Source organism: Citrus clementina, unplaced genomic scaffold (assembly GCF_000493195.1).
Source record: "Citrus clementina cultivar Clemenules unplaced genomic scaffold, Citrus_clementina_v1.0 scaffold_4, whole genome shotgun sequence".
NCBI classification, from domain to species: Eukaryota; Viridiplantae; Streptophyta; class Magnoliopsida; order Sapindales; family Rutaceae; genus Citrus; species Citrus x clementina.
The window spans coordinates 19,703,267-19,723,074 of NW_006262274.1; the positions used below are offsets into that span (position 1 = coordinate 19,703,267).

Consider the following 19,808-nt stretch of genomic DNA (forward strand, 5'->3'; position numbering starts at 1 on the left):
TAGTGTAAGTAATATCTTTCTAAGATTGGGAAAGCAATTTGGCCATACAAGAGCATCATCAAAAGGTTTTTCAAATGAAATTTTATTTATCATTTAAAGTACTTATCATTTGAAGAACCACATAAGCTAAAAAATGTTTCAAGAAGCTCTTCAAATAAAATTGTCTTTCTCGAGAAGGATAATATCATTTAAAAAATCTCATTTGGAGAGCCTTTTGGAGCTTCAATTTAGTATTGTATTATTTTTTATCTTCTCATTCTTGATGGGAGAGGTGTTATAATTGTAATTATTTTCGTGGAGATAAAAGTTTGATTAAAATTATATCAATTTATTTTTATTTAAAGAATTTTTTAAGAGATGACTAATTTTTCACTTTTTTATTTGGTACATAGGTAAGTAAAATAAGCAAGAGTTTTTTGGTAATGCCCACATAATGTAGAAGTATAATTTTGTATGCTAATTTGGCTAAAACGGAGCCTTGTCAAGGAGAGCCAATGGGAGTAGTTTCTTGCGGGCTAGACTTGTGAGTTTCTACTTGGGCCTATTTGTCATTCTTTTTAGGCCTCCAAGTCATTTCTCTTCGGCCTTCTTATCATTCCTATAAGTACTTGTTTTCAATAATTAACAAAGATTGGTGGTATTTGTTTAACCCTCTCATTTTATTTGAGCAGCTCCAATTTCTCAATTAACTTTATTTATTTTCAGAATTGCCCTTATTCATCATAATCAATGATTATGAACTCATAAACAAGAAAATTTATAAAATAATCTTATCAGAAAATCAATGAATATGCTGACACGTATAAACCAAAGGTATGAAATGAATTTTAATTTTCAAATTTAACATTTTAATAAATTTTGAATTCCTCCATTTTCTATCTTCTTATGAACCGAGAACAACCATTAACTTATGTAACAATATATGTACCCTAGTTTTAGAGAAAAAATAATTAAGAAGGGATTTTTTTGGGGGGGGGGGGGGGAGACAGGATTGTGAACTCTAATAATGTGACAGAAAATTAAAGTCCAGTAATTTGCAGAGCATATGCTTCATGGGAATTGTTTTTTTTTTTTTGGCATTTAGGGTGATTTTGGAAACAAACAGATTGAATTGAGAAGTGGGGCATATAAAACTTGTAAATCAACATTAAGTGTAAAATAAGATATAAATTAAGTAAATAAAACACAAGACCTGTAAATGAAAGTTGAAACAAGTAAATCAACATAAGAGTAGTAAATTGATGTATTATTGGTAATTAAAATAAAAAACTTATAGATATAATATAAAACTTATAAACCAATATTAATTGTAAAATTTATAGGTGTTACATAAAATATGTAAATCAAGTTTTTGTTAAGTTTTATTTTGCATTAATTTTTTTTTTATTTTACACTTAATTTATGTTTTATTTTATACTTAATGAAAGGGATTAAGTTAGATATTACATCTATCTTTTTGGGATTAAGCGTAATTACAGCATCATAGAATTTTCCTCATCACTTATTAACAATTGGACTTTTTACACGCCATTCAATTCTAAAAAAAATTGTTGCTTTAATCATACCTTGCTCTAAAATTACTTGTGTCATGCACACCTTGTCTTCATATTTTTTTTTCTCTACTTTTTGTATTTTAATTTTCTTAAGACCCGTTTGGGATAGCTGCGCTGTGTTCCAATGGGATTTAAATTTCTATAAATTACAGTGTATACATAAAATTCAAACCCAAGATCATGCAATGCCCAATCCCTCGCTAATCGTTTTCGTAGTAGATGTTGATTAGAAGGCCCCAAAAAGAGAAAAAAAAATGGATACGTCTTCTAGGAAGAAGACAAGAAAAGAGAACTCACGCAACAAATGACAATAAATCCTATTGATGTAAGACACTTCATTAATAATCAATGGAGTATTTTTGACATTATAGAGTTTTGTAAGAAATAATTTATTTTTAAACATTTTAATGAAACTTACAAAAAGTAGAAATAAAATAGGTGTTAGTAAATAGATTCATGACTCTAAATTTAAATAAATGGTTAAAACAATAATTTCATCTCTACCCAGCCCGTATCATTTAAATGAATATAAAAATAAGAAGAATAAAAATGTTAGAACTTGGAAGCTCCATTCTTTTAGGTTCAATTCTCACTTTCGGCCGCAAGTGAAGAATGAATGAACGCCACTCAATTCAACGATGATAAGTGCTCTGTACGAAATAGACTTTTTGTATTTGGCATATTTGTCAATTTGTGGCTGATGTGATAGCCATCCATTGCTTAGACTTCACAGCCTCAGGACCCTCAGGAAAATAAAAATAAAAATAAATGCACGTGAGGGTCTGCTAATGTGATAATAAGATGATGCCATGATTATTTATGCTTCCCCATGTCCCTAAGCAGGTGAATCTGGTAAATAAAAAAAATAAATAAACAAACAAAATTTTCTACATTTTGATAAATGTTTTTGGAGCAGGGGTTGTGGTATCAACAGTTTTGTATTTTCTGAATCTAGACATGATATATATTTACACACATTCTGTTTTGTTGATCATATCAAAAATCTCAAATTTTTTTAAAAAAATTAGTATTTCTTCAGTCACATTATTGTCATCGTTGCCCCCCCCCCCCCAAAGAAAAAGCAAAATTTAGGTATTAATTTTGTCTCTCTTTTTTTTTAAATTTGTTCCTAATACAATGTGTTTTGTTCTAAATATATTAAAATCTAATTTTTTTTTTAAATTTACCCATTACTATATTATAGTAAAATAATCAATACTAAAGGATAACTTATATACATAGACACACACACATCTGCCGCCTCCAGCAATAATTATCCTCATTTATCACGTTGAGCAATATGCATGAGTAGCATACAAAATAATTAACATCGCCGGAATAGACATGTTAGAAGATGATGATGATGATAATAATAATAATAATAATAATAATAATAATCTGCCACATGGATTAATCACTGCATTAAATGTGCCGAATATGAAAGCCATTAAAATCAAATTAGAAAAGCAAAAAAGAAGGAGAAAAGGCAGAAAGGGAAGTAGAAAGTCAAATACAATATTATGCTTTATGTACACTCTTTCAGGTTTTAACTTGCAGTGCAACCCGTGACACAGAAACAAACATAATGCCACATTAGGGTTTTTCATTTTTAAGTTTCTTTTAATAAAAAACCCACTAATGGAAAAATGCCTGGGAGTGAATACAAAACAACATTGTACAAAACTAAGAAGAATATGCAAGTGATGATGGTGGGGACTGTGGACGATGTAATGTAGTAGTAGTTGCAGTACATGACATTATTATGACAAGAACAACAGCGTCACCATAAAGGCCAAAAGCAGTCGAGGATCTTTTTCGTGGGAAGTGAAACCTTATATCAAAACCTAACATAGCAAATGTGGACTTTCAAATTCATCAATTCATTGCTCTCTGAATTTTCTGATCTCATTTGGACATTAACATAGACAGACACATGCATGCAGCGCTTCACTTGGGGCTTTGTTTTGTTTTCTAGCTATACTTCCATATAGTGCTCTCTGAAGTGATCTTTTTGAACAATTAAAACCAAACCAAAAGCACAACAAAATGGGAAGAATCACCATCACCATCAGCAACCATCAATCATCACAAACTGCCAAACACTTCATCTTAATTAGCTCTCTCTCTATAGTCTATCCCCCTTCCCTTACCTCTCTCCATTTTCCTATTTTCAGGGCTCATGTAAGTACACGATCACACCATCATCACACATAACACACCAAGAAAATTTAGAAAAAAAAAATAAAAAAAAAAAGAAAGAAAGAAAAACACCCACATGAGATAAATTTAAAGGGACCTGTGTTCGAGGTTATTGATATTGGTTCTTTGTCTCTTTACACTCCCAGAAGAAGACTCATCACCAGAAGTCTTCTCCATCACTGCTTTCAATGCTTCTTCAATCGAGCTTATAGAGTACTGTTGTTGTTGTTGCTGATGCTGCTCACCAGTAGCACTGCTGCAACTTGAATCTTGATCATCCGCAGTGATGAACAAAACATTCTTTGCACGTCCACCGAGTGTTGTGATTTCAGCTTTTAGAGTTCTCAAACGTAAAGCTTTCAATGACTTTATTAGGTCAGGTAAAAGATCAGACCTATCCTCACAACAAAGTGAAGCTTTAATCACGAACTTACCATCTTCATCCGATGCATCGACGGTTAGCTCATCCATTTCGGTAGGTACCGGACTCGTTTCGGCTATCAATGAAGTCTGCCGCTTTAGCTCTTTCACATGTTGGATCACTTCAGCTAGCAAAGAAGCTTTGTCCGTCTGCATATTAATAATCAAACGCAAAATAATTTCAATTATTTAAGGTTACTTGTTATTACTTCATTTTAAACCTGTAATGCATGTCAGACAAGAATGTCCCAGCAGTTTTGTCTCTCTCTCTCTCTCTTTATTGATTTCTTTTCAATTAATGTCCTGATAGTTTGAATGCTATATATGTCCGGCAAGAAATTTCCAAAGGAAGCTTTTCAACTGTCCGTTGGTTCCTCTTTATCGTGTCATTAGAGCGACATCAACGCTTATTTCCTTTTGTGTTTTGCTTAATTTTCTCCTCGGAACTACAACTAGCTAGACTCAGACGAACGAACCATAAGACAAAACAATTTTTCTTTTTCCCTAAAGATGCGAACAAAAAGAGAAGAAATGTAACTACCTTTGATGTATCTTAAAGCTAGGTTTGGTCTTGGCTTTGCATATATTATCAGACCAACCATCTAAGTAGAATCCTAGAAAGATCTAAAGGAGATCTTTGAATATGAAAACAAACTCATTATAATTTATAATACAAAACAAAAAGGGAACCAAAAAGGCATATCGCATATGACACCCCCATATATATATATAATATACACCATGTTGTACGCATGAGGATATCTAAGGGTTTCCTTTAAAAAAAAAAAAATTAATAATAATAATTTTTAATTTTTTGATTTTATTACGAGACTTACTTTGGTTGTGCTGGGGAGTAAGCTGCGGAGCTTAGCAAGATGGTTGTTGATTCTTTCTCTTCTTCTCCTCTCAGCTTCACTGTGGCTTTTAGAAGCAGCAAGAGCCTTAGCATCCATAATTTCTTGAGCAGTCATTTTGTTTAATTCAGCTTGTAATCCGAAGGGGGCTGAACCGGGTTGAACCATTGGTCCAAGAGTGTCAGAAATGATCCTGAGATGATCATGAGTTGATGAACCATCATAAGCAAACTGTAGAGCAGGAGCTCTTGATCTGTTGATCAAACTCCCGTATGATGTTGTTGGTGGAGGAGGAGGAGGAGGAGGGAGAACAAATGGGTCGTGTTCACGAACCGGGTTAGGTCCAAAGTGAGCCGGGTTGAACGAGTGAACCTGAGTGAGTGACCACGGTAGGATTGGTGAAACCTCAGGGATTATCAATCCGCCTCTTTGCTGCTGTTGTTGGTGGTGGTGGTGGTGCTGCAGCTGCTGCTGATGCATCTGTTGTTGCTGCTGTTGTTGTTGATGATGAAGAAATAACTGTTCTTGGTAGCTTTGTAAGTTATGAATAGTTTGTGAACACTGCCCTTGATCGTCTTCCTTCAAACCGCACATGATGGTGATGATCTCTTCTATTTTTAAAGTACTAATTATCAAATTCTGTAGAGGTTGCAGGTTGTGATTATCATGTTGATCACGGCCTTCTGCTTCTGCCAAAAGGAAGGTTTAAAGAAGAAAAGGATATATATCTAGAGCTCCCTTTAATTTGATTTATAAGTTTGTTTACATACATAAGAAGAAAATGGACTGACTTTTCAGTGGTAGCTAGCTCTCTTGTGGTGGTGATGGTGAATGATGATGATCTTTCATATATCTTTCACTTGGGTTGGGGTTAGGTTTTTTTTGTTCCCCCCCCTTTTTTTTTTTTCTTTTTGCTGCCACGCCTTTGTGGGGGTTGCTTTGTAGGTATCTTTTTGTTTTCTTTGTTTTTTTCTTGGCTCATGAGGATCTGTATTTATATATATATAGAGAGAGAGAGAGAGAGAGGCGGTAAGTAGTAGTACTACTAGTCTCCTTTACTTTCTTGTTACGGCATTCTCAATTCATCAGTGTAGCTTTCGTGGGTGAGGATCTTTTTATTTCTTTTAGTTTTATTTTATTATAAAATTATGCACAAGCACAAAGTTAAAATGGGACTGCTTGTATGAAGAAAATAACAAATATTTTTAATTTGTTGCTTGGTGATTGGTTCAAGGTGCGTATAATTACACTCTGTGTAGGAGCAGTGGGAGAGAGAAAGAGTGAGTGGGGGATGGGAAACACAAAAACGAACACAGTGAACACACAACACACAGATTGTCGACTGACCAAGGACCAAAAGATAAAAAAAAAAAAAGAGAAAGAAATGATACTACTATATCATCATGATTAAAGCCTTAGCTAAACAATAAAACAAACAATAACCTTTTTTTTTTTTTTGGATTTTTCAGCCTAGCTTAGCGTAGCTAGCCCCCTTTCGCTCTCGGTCAAGCTCAAGCTCAAGCTCAAGCTCAAGCTCAAGCCCCACGTTCTTCCATACTCTTGGCTATTTCCACGCCACCCTTTCTGCTTCCCCAAGACCATGTAATCATTGTGTCTTGGAACACACTCCACGTCTCTCTCTCTCTCGTTTCTTTCTTGGGTTTCAGTTACATTACATGTATTGAATGAATATACAAGAGAATTGTGTACCAAGAAACTTATTATCAACCATAAACGGGCTTTGCAAAAGCTAATTGGCATGCGTGAAATGTTTACTTTATTATCAACTAAATAAATGGGGATTGGAAAAGTCATTGGTATGAATAGCTTAGAGCATTAGCCTGGTTTAGAGCGACAGCCAGCAGCAACAGCTGCTGCTTCTTCTGCATGCGTTTTCCCAAGGAGAGCTTTACCCATAAATCAAAATTTCGTTCAACTCCCAAAATGAATAAGATTGATTAACTACATTCTTTTTTGGGGCTGAATTGTAATTATAAGAAGTTGATAATTATCCTATGTGGTTTCAGGTTAGAGTGACTATTACAACTTAATTACAAAGGCCAAGAAGGCTATGGAATTATAGATGTCTCAAATCACTTTTAGCATATGGCACGGTAACCCGGGATTTTAATCACTGCCATTTTTCCTTTTTCCTGTGCCACGAGCCCTAGATTTTGCTGCAATCGGCTCGCTGGTTGGCCTTAAAGAGGTTTAATGCTCCTTATATCATATGATGTGTTTACGGTAAAAAAGTAAAAAGTGCGGAAAAGAAGAAGAAGAATCATGCCTCTTAAGTTCTTGACCAACAAGGACCTGGGTAATTAATACGGTTATATAAAGTTATAAAACAGCTTGGTTACAAAAAGTAAAACAAAAATCATTTTACCAACTTACCTACCCTTTTTTCTACAATCTACTCACCTATTCAGATTACTTTGTGTTATAAGAAAAATGATGAAGGAAAAAAAATGATGACAAAAAAATTTTCCTTTTAGTGAATTTATGAATTTCTTTTAATGATTTTACTTGTTAAAATATAACATGGATATTTGGGGTGGTTAAAATAGGTTAGGTATATCCACAAATAATATTGAGAGGTCATTCTTATTTATTTATTGTCAATTAATGGTATTGCCTTTTATTTGGTGAATTTGACTATCACTCATTCAGATTTTATTTGGTATGATACTCCTCCTCTAAAGATTGTCCGAATATATACTTTCTAATGATTCCATTGGTTTTCTCTTCATTACCGTTTTTACTAGTTGATCGTACCCATATTAATGAAAAAGAAAGTAACGCCCTACATGTTTTAAATATTATTATTGGACCTTACATATTAATTTATAAACTTTCTATGTAAACAATTTCTCCAATAGGATGTTTTCATTTTTTTGTCTTAACCGAACTAGATGTGAACTAAAATCATCACATACTAAAAGCCAGCAAGCACATTTCAATGTCTCCCATCGTGCTCCTAATCCTGCACATCTTTTGTACGGAGGTTTTCTTTTTTCCTTATTAGATCAGTCACTAGGCAGTGTCATATAGTTTTCTTTTTCTGTAGATCATTCATGCTATTTGCTTTTGCGTGTGAGGAAGCTTAGAGAAGAGTACTTATTATTATTATTATTAAGAGGCCTTTCTCTTTGTGGTCACACGCATGGGTGCATTGGTCCCCATTGTTCTTTTATCTTTTCATCTTTTGTGTACCTTTCTAAGTTGTGGTTTTTTTTAATACCCTATTCAAACATTTGATGATAGCTGCACTACCACTAGCATTTCCCACGAGAAGCTCCCCCTATTGTAGTTTTGTTTGTTGGGTTTATGATGACATCAGTTCCACGTTGTCGTGACGTTTCGTTTCAGTAAGCCATTTTCCCCAAAAGTGCTTATGGCGTCCCTGCTGCTTCTTGCCCCTCATGGCGTAGAGAAGCAACTTATTACTTACATCTGGCTTATTATATTATGAGTGGGGTTTTGAATTCGTTCCGCATTTGGTGTCAAAGCTTTCTTGTTCGATCGGTCTCCCTCTTTATCTCAAAACAAAGAAATTATCAAATACAAAGACTCAAACTTTAAAAAAAAAAAAATTGAGAGAATTTTCTACAACTACCTCCATTTTAATTTATTACATTCACATCATCTATAGTATAGCCTAATGACTTAGAAACACTTGATTGTAAGGCATGGGAATTAATTTGTTTCATCAATCAAACTTTAGGGCGATTATCATCCAAATACCTACGTTTTGGCTTAATCTTGTCAAGCTATAATGTGTAAGTTTAAACTACAACGCCAATGGGCTCGTAGTCCATTGGTAACTCATGCGTCCAATAACCTTGGGCATGTTATTGGGATTCGCCTCCCCTTTGATAGATTTTATTTGACTCTCCGCTTTAGGGGTAAAATATATTTCCCTCCCATATTAAATTGAGCGTTGTTGTTCGAGCTGTGCCATTTTAGAATTATCAAGGAGAGTCTTGATTGATGTCTAGTTGTAAAATATCAGTAGAGTTCTGATTGTAATATATTAAAAAAAAAGTTTAAACTACAACAATTTATAAAGATATCACATGTATAAGTACTAAAAAGTTGGGTCGACCCATAAATTTTTCATGACGCTGTTACTATATAACTTCTTTTTAAGGGTCTGATTTCATATTAATTTGGGCAAACTAATTATTTGATTTAGTTTGAAAAAGGAGGATTTATTATACACAAACTAATTATTTTATTTTGAACCTTTTTTTTATTAGTGATACCATAAACACTTAGTTGAGAGATATTTTATTTATACCCTGGCCGATGTACTGCTAGTGGAAATTCATTATTTGGATTGAAAATAATAAAACTTAATAATTATCGATCACTTGAGCTAATCAGATAGTGACACGTCATTTGGCACATCAATAAAAATAAATTAAATATTTTAACTAAATTAGTATGACATTTTTTCCCTCGAGTGGAGGGAGAACTTTTATTTTTATTTTCTTAGTTTTATTAACATTCTTGTAGAAGTCAAATGAAGTTATGATAAAACTATAGAGAATTTACAAAAGGAGCAAAATTTTACGGGTAAGTCATAAGTTTAGCTAACTTTTCACCTTTCTTAAATTAATATTCGGACAGAAATACCATGGGAATGTAATGGCCGTAATCAAAAGCTTTCGGTCGAGAACGTGCTAGTGGAAGACATCAACTACGTGGCAACATAAGATTATTTTGTCGGGAACACGTAATATGTGGCATATTGCGTGAATTTCCCAAACATTAATTACACCACAATTATTTCTGATTATTTGTTAGCCTAGAAAGTGACAATTACCTATCTGACCATGCATCAACTGTCCAAACAAACGGGGCTGTCTGTCAGACTCATGCTAAATTGTCATGGTTAATACAGCGAGACACTTCAATTTATGCTTGTTTTTGCAGATGAAATTAAGTGAAAACAAGATTTGTTGGATGGATAATTGCTCTCAATTATTATCATTATTATTTTGGCCAACCATCAAATGAAAGTGAAAACTTAAAAGTTGAACTTTTTATTTGTTGCTATGTCGTGCACACATGTCGGGTCCCCAAGATCTCTACATTGCTTTGGTGAAAAGTGTAATTTAATTAATGACAAATTTTTATTCGCAAGCAATGTAGAATTTTACCTTTTGGTCCTTACATCTCAATGAGGAAATGGATCAGTCATTTCACAGGCACCATCAGCCATCAGCCATCAGATTTGTCTTTAATAGTGATGGTGACAGTAGCAACTAAATTTCATTCATCATTATCAACTTCCTAAAATAAATTAACTGATTATTTATATTTACAGCTTTAGATAATCCATTAGAGTCATGGCCAGCTATTAATCTCAATCGCTCATTGACGCAAGAGACTGCCAATCCAAGTGATTTATTAACGCAATACCGATGCTAAATTGATGTTGCATGCAACAAGTTACATGATCATAATCATTTGCCCATCGAGTTACAGCGACTTATGTGCATGCATCGATTATTGCTCGTAATACACTTCAATTATGATCTTCAATAGTTAATTAGCGGCTCCTTCATTTTAATTTTGTGCCGGATCCAACTTAAGCATGCGAAGGATCGAGGACTGATGATGCATTGAATCTTTACAATTCTGCCAGTTGCTTTCTTTATTCCCCGATGATGACTAGTTGCGTCAATGAGCGATTGTGCAATGCACGCAAATGGGAATTGATGGCATCAACTAGTGGGTTTACAGGTCGGTGGCTTTGCGGGAATTTGTACTTGATTTTACTTCTATTGATAATGATCATCTTTGTTCTCCTTTAATTATTTGGAATCCTGCATCAGCATACTTTCTACACATTGCTTGTAATCAATCGGAGAGTTAAAACGAAAAAAAAAAAAAAACATACACACAAGTTTCGGCAATTATTTAATAACTTAGTTTGGAGTTAAGCATTTTTTTCGGAAAAACTAATATTATGCAGCAATCTGTATGGTTTTAGATTTTTCTCAACTTCACAAGTAATTTAGGAATTATTTTTATAGAGTTAAGACTATTAATAAATCTCTATGTTACTTGATGATCTTAAGTCCGAGAGTTGAAACGAACAAAAAAAAAAAAGACACACAAGTTCCAGCAATAATTTAATGACTTAGTTTGGAGTTAAGCATTTTTTTCGGAGAAACTAATATTATGCAGCAATCTGTGTGGTATTAGATCTTTCTCAACTTCAAAAGTAATTTAGGAATTATTTTTATGGAGTTAAGACTATTAATAAATCTCAATGTTACTTGATGATCTTAAGTCCGAGAGTTAAAACGAAAAAAAAAAAAAACAGACACACAAGTTTCGGCAATAATTTAACGATTTAGTTTGGAGTTAAGCATTTTTTTTGGAGAAACTAATATTATGTAGCAACATGTGTGGTTTTAGATCTTTCTCAACTTCAAAAGTAACTCAAGAATTCTTTTTATGGAGTTAAAATTATTAATAAATCTCGATGTTACTCAATGATCTTAAGTCTCTTTCAACCTTAAAAATTAATTCAAAGAACGAGGCTTTCTCTCATACCTAAAAATTGACTACCAATCAAACAATGCAAGATAACCTAACAAAGTAGATTTTGTTATTGGGGACTCGAACCCAGGCTTTTCTAATGAGAGCCGGATATCATAACTGTCAACAGTCTAGCAAAGTACCATTGTTGAACTATCTAGACTAGGATAGAATTCTGGTTTGTTTAGTTAGTTTATTATTATTATTATTATTATTATAATAATAATAAAAAAGGATGGAAATGCAAATGCACATGGTCAACGAATTTGGACGGTCGGAATGATCCGATAGTTAGGCATTTCAATCAAGAAGATCTGTTAGTGGGCCGTTACAGAATCTCATGTTTGAGCCAAAATCCACACCCTCCTTCATAAAGCCGTGTTGGTACATTGACTCGGGGCGGGCGGGCAATGTTTGTGGCCGAAGCAGTCCCAATCAGGACGAGTCAAATGCATTAACAATAACAATAAAATGTTTTCGAGTCTTCTCTTTGTCTGGTTTGGCGGCAGTTCCTTCCTTTGACTATAGACTCAAAAGAAAAAGAAAAATAAAAAAGAAAACTCCCAAAAAGTGTATCCCTAAAGTGGGACATGGCGCTTCCGCATCTCCTCCATTAGTCTCTTTTACAAGTACAACATTATCATTTCTTCCAAGCTAGCCGAAAGTAAAAGGCCTTGTCTCTGATTTTAGACAAGCTGAAGTTTAACGCAAAGGTAAATTGATTCCTCCATGTTCCATGCATGCCCATAATTATTTTATATCATGAATCTTGAACATTCATTAATACCACAACAAGAAGCATCACAAAGCCACTATAATTATATGTTAAAAAAAAAAAAAAAAAAGTATACAAGGGGTTTATCGATGGTACAAGAAAGATGCTTGAATATAACGCTAGCTAGTTCACATGAGTTCATTATAGCATATAGCCTTCACTCGATTTATATAAATGTTGTATCCAAATGTTTGTTTGGTGAATTATCTGATAAGCAATCTAGATGCAAATGGAAATTACCTGGCAATCACTCAGTTTAATTGTGTGTACATCAATCACTCAGTTTCGAATGTAATCAAATACTAAAAATTTGAGAACAATACCTTCCACAGTGGATGAAAATGATATGCCTGATAGAAAGCTATATTGAATTGGCTAAGGACTTGTGATAGTTTGGTCTTATCTAATGATAAAATGTTTGTTAGTGATAGATAAGATAAGAGTGGACAACTGTTTATCATCATCACCTTTGGCCTCACGATGCCTAAAATGATAGTGAGTACTCCTTATCTGAGAGTTATTTTACCACTGTTACTTTGATCCACAATTATTTCGTTTTAATGGGTCCACATTCTCATCAATGTCATATAGAGTTATGCATCCACACCCAAAAAAAAAAAAAAAATGGAGGGAAAAAAAAGAACGAAAAGCCCAGAATTAAGAGCTAGAAAGAGTTTGAATCATGGCTCTTTTAGTTGCTTTTTTGAGTTCATTCATACTTGAAATCCAGCAAGTTAGCATTAGAAAGCATTCCCTGATGCCAAATGAGTCATTTACAAATGCTGTCAAGTCAACAATGGCAAAAGATGAAACTGGCACTCAGCATTACTTCGAAAGCATTTTCATTACTGTACAATTTCCTTTCAATAAAATTTGTAAAACAGAGATAATGTCGGGGGGCCTATAAATAGCCGATTTGAAGTATTTTAACAGAAACCAGCAATAAATTAGTTCATGCAAAACACAGAATATAGAGACATAACTGGAGGAGAAGAATGAGTGCATTTTAGTTAATGTTATGAGTTAAGCATCCTCCAAACGCAGATTAGCTATTAATTTTTCAGTATCAAACCTCTATACAAATATCAACCCAAATTGATTTGGGAAAAAAAAAACTCCCAAGATACATCGATTACAAATATACATACACTTCTCAGGATCATCCGACAATATATCAATTCAGCATGACATTTGAGCGCATTACTAAGAATTGCATTAAGAGCTCACAAGATCCCACGCTAACTTTTTATCTGCATGCTGATAAAATCAATTTGAATTCAGTTGGCAAAAAATCATCCATTGTAAAGAAACAAAGAAGAATAATGAAAAATAGTGAATTTCCTCAAAAAAGTTAACTAGTCCCTCTATGGTTAGAATGATTACTCTAATCCCTGTGCAGTGAGTAGGATCAGTAAGTTGTAAAACAGAGTAAAAATATTAAAATTTCAAATGAGTTTTACCTCTTTTAACTAGGCGTTTGTCTTCCTTGCCTCCGATCACCTATGCCCTTTATATGCATTAATTGAAACAAGACTATCCACATAAACGATTGTTTTATAATCATAACCATGCTCGGGACGATTAACGTCCACAATATTGTCAACTCTCTGCCTCTCTAGATCGTGCCAGAAAAAAATTCCCATTGTTTCGTTTTTATCCACTAGAACTTTATCCCCACTCCTTGAATAAACGAAAGGTTGGGCAACGTGAATAAATCCAATTTCTCCCTATCGTAAAGTAAAAGGTTTAGTCCAAGATTCCTTCACCCCATACACCTTCATCACCCATATATCACAAGCCTGCTCATCATAATACATGCAAACTAGAGATAAACGTCCACTTAGAACTTCGAACAAGAAATTTCCTCCATTACTAACTGCAACAGGCACTAGGTCATCTTTACTAGGTTCTGGATTCAGACTAGCTAACCGGCAACAGAAGTGTAGTGCACTGTTTGGGTAAACACGATAATCCCGGCTAACTTATAATCATCGCTACAAGCATCATATTCAAACCCAATGATATAATCCCAATCCTTCAATGGTAATGCTTTGTGTCTTTTAGTAGATGGACTTAACAAAATTATACCTGCCTCAAGGTCTTTCCATGGTTGCAAAACCAGTAATCCATTGCAGGAACCAATTACTTCACAGATATGATGCCTGAACGGTGAGCAAGTTCTACCCAGTTACCATCAAGTGAATCCAGGCTTAAAGAGTAAATCCTGCTCTCCCCACAAATGAAAACTGAAAGAATGAGGCTGAGGTTGAAGTTGGTTTCGATGGATTGCTTGAGGCGGAGGTTGATGAAATCTTGACCGTCGATCAGAGAACGAAATGATTTTGACGCGCATGCATCTGAATCCCAGGACACTCGTAACAGGCAGTCGGCTTAATATGTCGATGATTACATCCAACGGACCCAGCGTCGAAGCCGGCATTTGTTAGGGCTTGGATTTGGGGGAATCTTGGTTCTTTGAATAAAAGTGGGCGGTTTGTTAATTGCCTTCAAAGAATTTCGAATTCTTCTTGATAATAGAGAATGGTAGGCATGACACTGTCCGACAGGGGTTTAACGATTTGAACCATCAAGGTTTTTTTTTTTTTTTTTTGAGAATGTTGTTAGGAATTAACGTGACCGTTACCGTTGCCGTTAAACTAGTTTGGGCTGTAAAATTGAGCAGCTAGGCCCAAACCAAATTTATGGATCGACATGTTATTGGGCTAACACAACTGCTTGTGGATCATTTGGTGCTCATGACATGCACATGAAGAAAAGAAATACAGAAGATGAGAAGTCGACAAAGATGGGAAATCATAAGATAAAGATAATGAGGCAGTGACTGCAGTGCGCCCACACCCACAGCCGCACAGCCCACCGTTCCTCTGAGCTTCAGTATAAAACACGGGGGGATGTGCCCCCTTCCCCCCATTGAATAAACAAGCATAAAACTTCGTTGTAGGAAAGGAATCATGTGAGAGGAATACGTGATGCCCTAGCTTTGCTCCCATCTCGACAGCTGGCTCTGCACTCATTTTAGCTGCCAAATAACTGCCCTCCTGAACCGCATTAACCCTCTTATCTTGCTCTACCAGCTGGTTTAGTTAACTCTTTTAAATTAATTTGCTTATCATGCATGCGACTATTTGCTTTTTCCGCGTAATCAATTTTTATTTAATGGCAGTGAATTGGCTGCTGTGCTGTGCTTTTTCAAGCTCATCTCACCAAATAGCATAAGGGATAGTTCGTGGCAATTAATATGGAGTTCAATGCATCCAATACTCCGGGGCTACTGTGAAACCATGTGAATTGAGTAATGAACTTTGCTATTTTTATCCAAGAAAGATGGATGAAATAAATGCGAAATTCAATTGTGAAGGAAAGAATGAACATATGCGATTTTGTTTTAAATGAACTAGCTAGCTACAATAAAAGAAGCCACATTGCATTTGCATATAAAAATAACTTCTTGCAAAAAAATGAAATCGCCTCTTATTACCTAACCTTATGTATGAGTAGGGTTGGTAGTGAGGAACTAATCAGCTTGAAAATGAAAATCAACTGTCAATTTATGTCACTGAGGGTCAAGAATGACTGATTGAAAAATTAATCTATAAAACTGTGCTGGCACTACAGGGCTGCCTGGACCACCACAAATTATAGTTGAGACATAAGAGGGTTGACGTGATGTAACAAGAGAATGTTGTTCCCAAGCGCTTAAATTATGGTGATATGGAAAAAAATCTAATGAAAACGAAGACAGTAATGAGTTTGTCGAAAGATTTTTGAAATTGTCCCTTTAACCACCACGTCTCCATCTCTAGACACAAAATTGACAACTATTTGAACATAGCTGTAAGATTTTCCTCTGAAATCTGTTTTTTTTTTTTCACGTAATTAGAAAAAAAGAGAACTTGGACCCAATACAACGAGGATAGAATGGAATGCAGTGGGTTGTTAAGGTCGTTCTTTAGGGATCGGCCAGACACGAACCAAAATGAGTAAAAATGACTTTAGATTTTTGCAATCTGGCCGACATGACACGACTTAGTTGTGAACTACTTGCACCACCGCATGGAACTATTTATGTAAAGTGCATAGATCGAATGCCGAGTAATGTGTAACAGACGATTTGATCTGGCGTAAGAGTACGATATCACAAATGATTTTTCCCTTGTTTGTTTTTATTTTATTTTTCTGCCAAAAAGTCACGTGAAATACAAAGAGGCAAACCATTTTTCCACCTCGAGACAAATACAGACAAAATATACCCAAATGCCGAAAATCATTACTTATATTTTACTTATTTAACATCAATTAATCTCATAAATATAACTATAAATATAAATATATCAAAAAAATAATAATTAATAAAAGATTCCCAAAACATCTTCCGTGGTGTTGAGACTCGATGAGTCAAGGTAAGGCGCAGCTATGACGTGTAAAACCGAGCCGCGACTTGTCTCTATCAAACTCGAACAAGAACCCTTGCTGCATCAGATTCCCTATAACCGACCCGGACCCGGGATTAACAGGTTGGATCGCTAAGCACTTGACTTGGTCACTCGTCTCGATAAAATAATTCCTTTGTGGGGGCCTAAACACCGACTTGCCCACGAGTTCAATGCTCAGTTTGGGGAAACTCGGTCTCGACACGCCCGAAACATTAACACAAAGATCAAACCCCAGAACCGACTCAGCCGGACTCGGTAACTTCACTCGCCGTTTAAAAGCCGTTAGTATCTTGCGGTAAGCCGACTCCTCAAAGAGCGTCAAGGTAGTCCCAGAGTCGATGACAGTGCCTCCGTTACCCATCTCGTCGATTAACCAAACGGCAGGGTTAATTCGTAATTTAACATCGTCAACGTACACGCTCTTGATGCCAATGTAGTAAAATGTGGGTGACTGAGGGTTGAGAAGCAATGGGGTGAAGCTCATTTTCGGGCTGGTGGAAACGTCGTCGTTTTGGTGATCCCCGATCACGAGGAAACTCGTGGGCGGTGGAGAAACAGTGTAGTCCATGAGACAGTAAGAGAACTTGTTGCCGAAACGTCGACCCAGTTGAGAGGAAAACGAAATGGGGCCCCGACCCAGGCCCAATACTCCATGGGCCCCATTGAAGCTGCCGCCCGTGAGGCTGGGACCGGCGATATGAAAGCCACAGCCGAAATGGAAGTCTTTGAGCAGAATTTGTTTGCCGGAGCTTGAGTTGAGAGTGATGAGTTCTTTAGAGAAGAAGCCTTCGGTGATAGAGCCGTCGGAGTATTCGTACTCGTAACGACAAGGGCTGTGGAGGAGGGTGTGGTTGCAAGGGTTGTGGCGAGGGTGGGGGACGAGGCGCTGACAGGTGGAGTGGAAGCAGTGGTGGGGAGAGAAGGAGGCGGAGTGGCGGGTGAGAAAGGCGGAACCGGGGGAGCGGAGGGAGCAGTCGCGGCAGGCAGAGCAGGCGACCCAGATGAGGTCGCTGCCGGTATCGGCAACGAGGAGGAGGTGTTGAGGAGGGGAGCCGAGGTGGAGGGAGACGAAGTACTGGCCGGAGCCGGAGGAAGCGCCGGAAGTGATGGGAGATTTGAGGTTGTGGAGATGGGAGAGATAAAGCGGGGTGGTGCTGGGGGTATGGTGAGTTTTGTGGAGAAGTGGGAGTTTGAGATATTCTGTGGCGGCGGTGGCTATGAGGAGGAGAAGAGAGAGTGAACGGAGGGAAACTGTGAACATGGTTGTGGCTGTGGGAGAGAGAAGAGGGAGTGCCCGCAGCATGTAACTGAGCTCAGAGAGAGAGAGAGAGAGGGCGGGGGAGAGAGAAAAGGTAATAAGAAGGTTTTGATTTTTGAACTTTGATTTCAGAAGGAAGACCGTAGATTATACGTATTTGTATTTGTACTAATTTTACAGTTTGCAGACCGTACCGTACATTAGTAGTAACTCTTTTGTTATGCTGCGTTTATTTTTTGGATTGGAATGGGAATCCTGAGTAGTGGGAATTTTTGGATTATGAGTGTGGAGTGGGAGTGAGAGTAGGGTGTTTACTTAGACTAAATGAAAGTATGGATTGTCAATCAGAATTCTAATTATTTGTTTACTTTGTCTTGAATTGGGAGTAAATTATTTTAAATTATAATTTTATCCTTATGTACAAATTTATAATTTGTAATTAAAAAATTAATAAAAAATATATATGAAAAATAAAATAAATATTTTATTATATTTATAAATTAATAATAATTACTAATATTTTTAATTATGTAAATCATAATTTTTTATTAATTTAAATTTAAATTATGTGAATAAAAATTATTAATAATAGCAACACAAATGAAATATTATTATTGATAATATAGTACAAAATTAATATTTTTTTAGAATAAAATATTTATTATTATTAAATAAATAAATAATTAATATTTATTAAAATTAATGTTTAATATTATTAATTTAAATATAATATTTATTTATTTTTATTTTATTAAATTTAATAAAATAAATATGATATAATTATTATTTTTAATAAATATGATATTATTTATTTTAGGGAAAATATCTACCGTCCACCTATTTTTTACACCTTTTTCAAAAATACACAATTCTTTCATTTTTTAGTTGGAATCCACCTAAAGTTACATTTTTTTTCACTTTTCCACTTCCGTTTGGAATCCGTTAAGAAAACTAACGGAAACTTAATAAAATGACCATTTTACCCCCAAAACGAAAATTACAATTTCACCTTAAAAAATACCAAAAATAATAAGATTTAATGATGAATATCATTATTGGTACTTTAATGAAGTACAAAAAAATCTTAACTACTAGAGATTATAACTCAATTAATAATAAAACTCTACTTATCTTAAATTCAATTGATGATTTGTGAGATTGGACTATTTTTAATACTACTGTTATAATTTAGCATTCTAATTACAGATATATTTAAAAAAAAAACATGCATTTGATGGTTATGGAATTAATTTATTTATTGACCGTTGGGGAAAATAATTAGATTTAATCTAATTATTTTTTGTAATTTTTGTTTTGGGGGTAAAATGGTTATTTTTTAAAGTTTCCGTTAGTTTTCTTAACGGATTCCAAACGGAAGTGGAAAAGTGAAAAAAAAATGTAACTTTGGGTGGATTCGAGCCAAAAAATGAAAGAATTGTGCATTTTTAAAAAAGGTGTAAAAAATAGGTGGACGGTAGATATTTTTCCTTTATTTTATTAAATATGATATTATTTATTTTATTAAATATTATTTATTTATTTATTTATTTTTATAAGGATAAAATGGGAAGAGAGGGGAGTGGATTCCCATTCCCACCTCCCCCCACGGGAGTGGGAATCCTACTCCCCACTTCAAAATTGAATGGGACCCACGGATTTCCACTCTCACTCCCCTTTTTTTTAAGGTAAGTAAACACTGGAGTGGGAGGAATCCACACTCTACACTCCCACTCCAGAAAG

At 35.1% G+C, this 19,808-nt stretch overlaps 2 protein-coding genes across 2 annotated transcripts; both read right to left on the bottom strand.

Moving 5' to 3' along the window:
• Window positions 1-3,802: 3,802 nt before the first annotated feature.
• On the bottom strand, window positions 3,803-5,927 carry LOC18044027 (transcription factor bHLH30). The gene is made up of 2 exons (XM_006437678.2): window positions 5,009-5,927; window positions 3,803-4,322 (listed from the first exon to the last, which is right to left on the bottom strand). The coding sequence occupies exons 1-2, from the start codon at window positions 5,618-5,620 to the stop codon at window positions 3,840-3,842; spliced, it is 1,095 nt and encodes a 364-aa protein (XP_006437741.1). The 5' UTR covers window positions 5,621-5,927; the 3' UTR covers window positions 3,803-3,839.
• A 10,606-nt stretch (window positions 5,928-16,533) lies between these two features.
• On the bottom strand, window positions 16,534-18,329 carry LOC18043672 (aspartyl protease family protein 2). The gene has a single exon (XM_024185312.1). The coding sequence runs from the start codon at window positions 18,111-18,113 to the stop codon at window positions 16,773-16,775; it is 1,341 nt and encodes a 446-aa protein (XP_024041080.1). The 5' UTR covers window positions 18,114-18,329; the 3' UTR covers window positions 16,534-16,772.
• Between the last annotated feature and the right edge of the window lie 1,479 nt (window positions 18,330-19,808).

Coding starts and splice junctions, on each gene's coding strand:
- LOC18044027 (XM_006437678.2), bottom strand. CDS start 5,620: ATGTGCGGTTTGAAGGAAGACGATCAAGGGCAGTGTTCACAAACTATT. Junction 4,323..5,008: donor TACTCCCCAGCACAACCAAA/GTAAGTCTCGTA, acceptor ATTAATATGCAG/ACGGACAAAGCTTCTTTGCT.
- LOC18043672 (XM_024185312.1), bottom strand. CDS start 18,113: ATGCTGCGGGCACTCCCTCTTCTCTCTCCCACAGCCACAACCATGTTC.